The sequence below is a fragment of the Cyclopterus lumpus genome, chromosome 5 (genome assembly GCF_009769545.1).
Source record: "Cyclopterus lumpus isolate fCycLum1 chromosome 5, fCycLum1.pri, whole genome shotgun sequence".
In the NCBI taxonomy this organism is placed as follows: Eukaryota; Metazoa; Chordata; class Actinopteri; order Perciformes; family Cyclopteridae; genus Cyclopterus; species Cyclopterus lumpus.
This window is the reverse complement of record NC_046970.1, coordinates 21,362,922-21,371,777: the sequence shown is the minus strand read 5'-3', so window position 1 is coordinate 21,371,777 and position 8,856 is coordinate 21,362,922. Positions and strand designations below refer to the sequence as shown.

Genomic DNA, 8,856 nt, shown 5'->3' with positions numbered 1-8,856 from the left:
ACACCCACACACGTTACATTGCTCTCTAGTGTGTTAACGCACACACACGCACACGTCTCCAGAGCGACAGCAGTCAGGCAGCGAGAGTATAAAGTCTTTATTATTGCTTTCATAATCATGCCCATCACAATTTTCAGTTGGAATGAACATCAAGTGTTTTTTTAAATTCTACATCAGTTACTAAATTAAGAACTAACGAGTGCCTTTCAAACATCGAGGTGAAATAATAAGGTTTAAAAATGATCAGTCATTGTTAGGCTTCTGGTGAGTCATAATACTGTTTTACAGCCTTTTTAAAATCATTAAGTAATTGCCTATCCTACATGAAAAGATGTGTTTTATCGGGTTAGTCGACGGAGTGCACTGCACATTTTCTACTGCACAGAAATCATCATGTGATAACATGATGATACATAAAGACACTTCGTAGTGCAGGACAAGTGAACGAGACATGCCGATAAAGTTCATCCCCTTTTCCCTTCAATACGACAATGGTAAGTTTGAACTGGTGCATAGGATCATGTTTTTTAAGTGCCACTGGAAGCTCTCCACAATCCTGCAGAGAAAAAAAAAATGTTACTGTCAAAAAAAAGAAGTAAATCTTCAACATTCGGAGTGTCTGTTTCTTCAGTTCTGTGGAGACCACAGGGCGTCTATAAAAAGGTTGAAAAGGTAAAATCTGCAAACAGTCTGGACCCACGACAATTCTGTCCGAATCACGAAAGGGAAGCATGAAAATAAAAAGAAACAGAAACAACTGGTCCCGCTGAAACTACCGGAGGGTGGAATGCAGGTCTGACTAGAGGCTTAAGAAACCCAGACGGTCCCCTTGACGACCTTTAGGAACAGCAGTAGCACAGACGTGTTATGCTATGCAACAGGGAGCGGTGCATTGAGGGTAATCTACGGGCATAACAGGCTGAAGACGAGTATATAAAAAGTACAAAAAAAGAAGATCAAAGCGTGTGTCCTGCACTACTTTCAGAAACGTTCTTTGGAAACTCATTCAGCAGTGAAAATCTAAATCTCAAGAGCATACAACACATTCACAGGATAAAACCTCCTCAAGTACCTTGATGTGAAGCTCACATCAAGGTGCTTCTTTCAGTTGAGCCGGTCTGCTCCCGTTCTACTCCTCGGGGTTAAAGACGCCGGGCTCGGGACCCACTGGGGGTCTCAGATGGGCGTTGTGGGGCTGAGCCAGCGGGAAACCCCGGAGCTTCTCTTGCAGACTTCCTACAGCCAGCCTCATCTGGTCTTCAGCCCCCTGAAGAGATTTCAGCTCCATGGTGTAGAAGACGTACAGCAGAGCGGTGGTGATCAGGATGGCGAAGCACAGCGCAGCCAGCAGGTAGAAGGAGGTACGAGGGAAAGGTTGCTCTGCTCCCAGGGCCAACCAGGGCACAGCGGCGATGGCCAGCTCCAGAAACAGCAGAGCCAGCCCCATCACTCCGGTACGTGACGCCGTGTAGCGCATCCTCTCAGCGCAGTGCAAGCCCACTTTGACTTCAGTACGCGCCTCGGTCACAATGTCCACCAACTCAGCCACCTTGCCTGAAGACATGAAAAGGGAGAAAAACAGAAGTTCAACAGTGACGTAGCACATAAAATGGAGTCTCCAGCCATGTTAGCAGCTCCGTGAGGCTGCGTTTAGGCTCCATTCGATTACAATAAAGCATTAATATTCAATGTGCTTCATGTTAATTAAACTCGTGGTTCAGGACGGCAATTTGTGTTTTAAATCCAACACAAGGAACGTTCATTTTGTGTTGACTTTGGCGGTCCCTGTGGACAAAGGTGGTATTGTTTCCAAGGTTAGAACAACCTCTCATTTCACTGCAGCAGGAATTTCGCATGGAATCCAGCGTGGCATTTATGACAAGCATTAAGAATAAGTCATTAGAACGTGTCAGTCATATGGCTGGTTGCCTGTACCAGACATGTACATTCTGCAGGACTATACCGGTACCTGTAACTGACATTAAAGGACCATCTGATTTGCTTTTTACGGGATCTTGCTCTCCTCATAACCTCACTTTTCACTTTACTTGTTCCCCCGTCGTCGTATTGGTTCCCATAATGACGACACATATGTTGGTGTTAACATGATGTTGGTATTAGCGGTTATTAAAATTCCTCCTGAGGGGAACCATGAATGTCACAGCAGTCCACTAAATAACCGCTGAGGTTACCAAAAGTGGTTGACCGACACTCAGCTAGCATGGCGGAGCTAACACACCTGCAGCAGAGTCCTGCTCCTTTGATGCTCTTTGCCCGTCACACTCGGTCTCAGTTGGAGTTTGGGTCTCAAGTCTCAACACAGAAGTCAGAGCCTCGTGGTCCGAGTACGGGAACGGATGGTCGTGGACGGCGCCTTTGGTGGTCGACATGAAATCACAATAAACGTCCGTTTTGGAAGATCCCTGGGAATTTAAAGAAAAAGGTTAATGCGTTGAGGGTCAAAGCACAGAACAAATTAAATCTAACGACTCCAAAAATCTTGATTATGGCATTTGGATACAAATTTCAACCCACCTTGAACAGGATGTAGTCGATTCGAATTCCTTTCTCAAAGGGAGCGAGCTCCTTTTTATCGATAAAAGGGTTGTCAGCTATGAGAGTCATACCATTCTCACATCCCTGGAAAATAGTATTAAAAAAATATATATTTCTGAAAAACGTTAAAAGAAACAACCAGTTAAAGAAAGTAAAAGAAAGCTTTACAACCCGACTCCTGTTTTCAGAGACTTGACCTATAATTCTGTCAGTTATGATGACACCTAACTTGTCAGAATGCTTGAGACATGCGGCCACAATGACACTTCTCAATTCAGCGTTACAATGTTGCAGAACTACTTTCTGACCAAGAAATGTTTGTGTTTGGATGATATTATGGTCACCTGACTTTTACATACACACACATATTGTAGAGAAGTCTAATTTAGTGACTTGTTAGCCATCCGTGCTGTTTTAGAGCTGTCTACAACTGTTGTTACTTCCAAAGTAAAATGCTATCAAAACCAATCAAATGATGTACACAATTACAAAATAAGATCCACATACAAAAATTAGAATCTTAATTTTCCATTAATTGATACTAAAGTAAACTATTTTATCAGAGAAAACAACCCATTGTTGTAAATAATAGGGTTGAACTAATTTGAAAGTAATATGTAATTGCAATTATATTTACTGACATTGCAACTGCCTTATACCGTAATTTGTAATATTAGGAGGGATTGACTGCTTGTACGAGGACAACAGAAAAAGTTTTCTTAAATCTGTAGAATATAATGTGTGGGTCAGGATATCTCTGCAGCATGACAATACAAAAAAAAAGTGATTATGATAAAAATGGTGTTTAATTGTGCAGCCCTAGTGTTACTACCTACGTCAAATTTAGCAGACTCTAAATAAGAGTCTCGGAGTCCAGTGTAAGACATCAGTAGTCTGTTGCCGAGGTCCTGAGGGTGCATGTTGAGGTCGCCACCTAGAATCACCACGTCTGCTCCAACAGAGGTGTGGCTGAAAAAAAACATACAGTAATACAAAAAGGACACAAACGAGATGAAACTTAACTTTAAAAGTACGTACTTCTTAGGAATACTGGCAGGCACTGTAGTGTTGTTTTAATAAGCACTTCAGTAACTTCAAATAGCAACAGGGGGAAGTTCACCTGAGAAAAATATGCAAAATATACTCCAGAGTGAACAAACAGAGGTCCAAACTCTTTGTGCAGAATCAACAGACAAAGACACACTACCGAACGAACTGCTGCAGCTCCCAGGCCTGAACCACGCGGTGAGGTAGGTAGGAGTCCTTGTCTCTGCAGTACTCTGCATGCAGCTGAAATCAATACACAGAGCCGGCAGAGCATGTATCAATAACTGTATTATGATACATAGGCAGGGCTGAGAACCGATGCTGGGAAAACCTCACATGAGTCACGTAGACGTTTGCAGTCAGGCTGCCGAATTTTAAGACCGCCATCCCAACAGCTTTACCTCCAAACCAGTCGCCATGTTGAGCCTGAGTATTGGGAAAAACACGATACGTTATGAGAGGTTGACGACACCAAAAGAAAATCCCATATCCACTCGGACGGGGATGACGATCCATATTGGTGGCCTGTATGTTTAATTAAGAGTGGTCTTCAGTCATAATAATCACCTGTACGACAAGACTAAGTCCAAATGCAGCCTGGGATTCCCCAATTGGTCTCTCTTAGAGACAAACTAGCAATTTATCTTAGATCTACATTTCTTATCTCCGCCCGGGAGGTTATGTTTTCAGTTTCCAAGCTAAATTATTGAAAAACTACCGACCTAATTTGCTGAATGGAAAAGTGTGCCTTCAGGGCTTTCTGCAAGACAGAGTTTATTACATCCTCAAACATGATCCTTTCCTCAACCTAAACGAGTGGCGCCTAAACTAGAAGCAGTTTCCTGGCAGAAAGCCCTGAGGGCAAACTTCTCCCTTGTGCACAACTTGGTGGAAGGGTGTCGCACAGGCCGAGGGACAACCCATCGCATTTGAAGAGAAACAATTATTTTTCTACGAGTGTAAATAGTAAGTTACTAAATCATAGCGGTTTGTGTGATGTGTTTTTGTTCATAATATGCATATTCAAGTAATTAATTCACCTACATTTTTTCGTAGCAACTGTTTTTGATAAGCATTAGCATTTCATGTATGGACATGTGCACATGATGAGGTGTTTTCTGGTTTTTACAAATGTGTTTGTGATATTTCTAAATTGAGAAGTGCATAATAAATGCACAGTTGTGATTACGACACTTCCGCTATAGCCATAACCATATTTTGACATGTTAATAGTTTTGGAAATATTTACGTATAGAGTGGTTGCGCTTGCATATTTGCATGTCATTGGCCTTTGCAGAGGTCTATGCACTCAAAATACACTTTTTGTCTGAAATAGTTTATATTCTGTGCATTTACTGCCTTTGTTCAATTGTTCTTTATTTTTATGTCGCTTATATGTTATTGCACGGTGCAGCTCTTGTTTTTATGTCTTTTATGAAGCACTTTGTAACCATGTTGTGTAATAGTGGCTTTTTAACCATTTTTGTTCATCATTGTTCTCTATCATCATGTCATATTTGTGATGTACATTACAAAACACAACCGTCTGTGTCTCGGGCTCTCTCGACTCACCATGTAGGGATAACCATTCAGTGAGTAGCGGTATAGAAACGTCTCATGGATTCTGTGTTTGGAGAAAATGGCCAGTCCACTGCCGATGACTCCACTGACAAAAAGAGAAACAGGACATGAAAAGAAGTAGTCAAGCTTCAGTAGTACGTGGTTATTGTCTAAAGAAACAAGACCCATCCCTGGTTTCCATTCAGATCTACATTATTCTTAACTAAGTATGTATTATCTGATGTCAACGTGAGAATGTATCTGATAGAGATTACATTTTTTGTGAGAGGATTAGAAAGTTAGGGCCTTTCCTTAATCTCAGTCTTGTGCTTTAGTAATGGAGGCCAAGAAATAATCAAGGCACAAAAGTTAATCCTTTAGGGACTGCCTAGGCTTCACTTATAGTACTTTTTTAGGAGCTTTTTCAAAATATGAAGTGTGAATCATGAACCTTAATCTTGGATTGAAACGAGACAACAACAAAATTACCTTTTGAAGTGATGAGAGTGAGGATGACTACAGGCAAGTTTCTTTTTCAAGGAGAGATAGTCCTTCTCACTCCACACCTGGAAAAAAAAAAAGAATAGATATGTCACTTGAAAAGTAGAATACCAGTCATTTATGCATAATTAATATTGTTCATACGAGTTTACAAGAAGTTTTAAGACTTATGAGGTTGGTCTTCATTACAAAAAATAAATAAACTAACGGAGTGCATGAGCTGAAAAAAATCAGTCGACTGCAACTTAATATCTCTGAAAGACGGCATCCACCAACCTCTTGCAGTAAGACAACATCATGCTCTTCCTTGCACAGCATATCTCCAATCATGGCATAGCGCTGAAGAGTGTGTTTGCTCACGTAGCGGATCCCCCTGAAGAAGTAAACAAAAACAGAGTTTTTACATAGGTGAAGCAAAAAAAAAAAACGGTGCATTTAGAATCACTACAAACCGCGACGACTGACCAGCAGTTCAGAGAGAGGACCCGGACATTGACAGAGTCTGAGTTAGCCATGCTGGCAGATCAGAGGATCAGTAGATGATGGAGTGTCGGATCAGGTGAGATGACTGGGACAGCTCCTAATGCGACACGTGAAATGATTGTTGTTATTAATACGGTCTGTTTTTTGTTACCTGATCCAACACACATTAGTGCACAAAAACGTTCCAATAGATACACATAAGCATTGTAATAGAATTGGAGTTATTCAGCACGGAAACACAATTTGAGAGTTGGACAACTGGAACTTGCAGACCGAGGGTAAATACATACGTGAATTAAATTCCAAAACTTTATGAAATTCAAAAAGCACACAGTCACAAGCTTCAATAAGAAATGCGTGTGGTAAAAGACATACAAAATAAAACGTTCAAATTGGCATGGGAAGCAACAGATTACTGCCTGACGATAGTTCCAGTTTTTGGTCTTAAATTGTTTCAGCAGATTTTCAACATTTGTACCGGGGGGAAAAAAACACAAAAAAACTGTCAACCAATCTCATGTGTTCCTCTGGAATGCTTTGTTAGATATTAATAGACTGTGAATAGCATACAACAAATTCCGAACAGCTGATTATTAAATAATGAGTTACCTGACCCCGTGTCATGCAGCAGGGAGAGGTCAAGTTTTTATTTCCAAAGAGACAAAGTAAAGAGGCGATTGCATTCACTCTTTCCTCGTGGGAGTGACACAACACACCAGCCCCCAAAACACAGTGCTGACATGGCTCTGCTGCCTGGAGAGCACCACGAGGAGCAGCAGTGCAGTGAAAACCAAGGGGCTTTAGTGTCAGATGAAGAAATGGTTGTTAATACAACAACAAAAACCACAACACAAAAATAAACAATTGCGTTTATAAGGCTAAACATGGACCTAAAGTTGTCTAAAGCATCTCTCTGTGTAGAGACAATACATGTCGTAGTTATATGAAATGTTAACGTCAATGCCACAGACTTTAACTTTAACCCAAAATGTGGTCACGCGTTCTGACACCATCTACTAAAAGGTGGTCTAATGTTGTCACGAGAGCTCTTCGTCCAGCTAAAATCAGCATCAAAATGCTGCACATGTAGAGCACCCTGCTGGCTGGCAGACCACGTGGATTACGTATTTTGTTCGCTGATACGTTACTGAAACCGCTCAGACCGCAGTCGCCTTCGTTATCACGTGACGTTGACGTTTAGCTGTAATAATTAACCGTTAATCACCACAGGTAACCGGGGTCGATGACGTTAACTGCTTGAACAACTCTAGCTGTGGAGCCGTTTTACTGACGTTAGTCTCTGTAACGTGTAACCTAACGTTAGCTGCTGTTGACTTGTTACCAAAATGGTATATTTATTTACTAGCTAGCTAAGTCAACTCACCTCACGAACCTGTTGACGTCAGCTGAAGTCAAGTGGACCGTTTGACGGATTACTGTGCCGTTATGTTAGTTTAGCTTCGAAGCGCTAGCCAGCTAATTATTACTGTAACTAATCCTTGGTAATTATTAACGACGTCGGTTGTATAGCATCCCGCAACACTAACTCATTGGAGTTTGGCCACTACCATTGTTGTGTGCTTTTCCTGCCAGCGTAAAGTCAGCTGGGATAAAAAAAGAACTTGTGAATGACCTCCGGTTGTGTTTGTACCTCCAAAGTAAAACCGGAACTTGAGTCGCGTCCGTATTTCACCGTCATGACTCCCCGAGTAAATGTATATAGAGCACTTTTTTATAAAGTGAAATGTAACTGTGAATATCTTAGTTAAAATACAATTTTAAATAAGCAATAATTTCGTCGGCAACATTTTAATTAGGAGGCTTTCATCAAACATCCGGTTTTATTTTGGCTCGACTTGATAGTAGTTTCCGGTTTGAGTTCGGCAGCCGCAATTACCTCTGGGAGGTGAAGTTCTTTTAGTAATTGTGGAAGCCAATATTAACATAATATGTATTTTCTATAGGTCTAAAGATATCACACAAAAAAAGACCCATCATGGACAAAACAAATTTACAAACACTTTTAATAAGTTTTCTGGGGAAAAATGGCCCCAAAGGCACCATGCGTCTTTTATTGTTAGATACATTTGTTTGATTACATAGTCCAACCTCTACTTTGAAGTATAAAATGGCAATGCACAATGGTAACAAAGACAACAGTAAACCACCTTAAACCAAAAAAAAACAAAACAAAAAACTGCCCACACCATTCAGAATATGATACATTAGATATCTCATTATTAATTATCAATATCAGCACAATCACACATTATTTTCAGTGAGGCATATGGCAAACACTGAAAGTCAAAAGACAACAGAATCAAAAGGAAACATGAATCTTGATAATGGCGAAAACATGTCTGTATAAAAGATGAATTGAGAAACCTGCTAGAGGAGGAGTGTTATTGTATCTAACTTGTGAAATATGACATTCAAAGCCAGGTGCAATTATCCCACTGCACAATATCTTAAATTTGAACTTTTATAACACAATTGTCCAGTGAACCACACAGAGTAGACACTTGTCTAGCAGGATCCATGGGAGGACAGTTCTCCTGTCTCTAATATGAGTCCTGCAATACTTTTAACATCTCCATCACAGTGGAAAACGATCAATACATCTCCAGTACCCCACCCGGCCCTCCCGCTATTTCTCTTCCAACCCTATAAATAACAATCAATGGTCATACGCCACAGCACAGAGACAAT

The 8,856-nt window shown here is 40.8% G+C and overlaps 1 protein-coding gene across 6 annotated transcripts; it reads right to left on the bottom strand.

The window, feature by feature from the left end:
• Positions 1-82: 82 nt before the first annotated feature.
• On the bottom strand, positions 83-7,796 carry smpd2b (sphingomyelin phosphodiesterase 2b). 6 transcript variants are annotated; one of them, XR_004609461.1, is made up of 12 exons: positions 7,532-7,783; positions 6,130-6,244; positions 5,941-6,037; positions 5,653-5,729; positions 5,176-5,269; positions 3,940-4,029; positions 3,764-3,846; positions 3,393-3,525; positions 2,536-2,640; positions 2,240-2,423; positions 1,073-1,554; positions 83-556 (listed from the first exon to the last, which is right to left on the bottom strand). XR_004609461.1 is itself a non-coding variant. In XM_034532079.1 (12 exons), exons 3-12 carry the CDS (start codon positions 6,177-6,179, stop codon positions 1,130-1,132), a joined length of 1,338 nt encoding a protein of 445 aa, XP_034387970.1. In that variant the 5' UTR covers positions 6,180-6,244; positions 6,757-6,945; positions 7,532-7,783; the 3' UTR covers positions 83-1,129. The 6 variants fall into 6 exon arrangements, 5 of the variants coding, with proteins under 5 accessions (XP_034387970.1, XP_034387971.1, XP_034387969.1 ...); XM_034532079.1 differs by adding an exon at positions 6,757-6,945 and having other exon boundaries at positions 83-1,554; XM_034532080.1 differs by adding an exon at positions 6,757-6,945 and having other exon boundaries at positions 83-1,554; positions 7,541-7,783.
• Between the last annotated feature and the right edge of the window lie 1,060 nt (positions 7,797-8,856).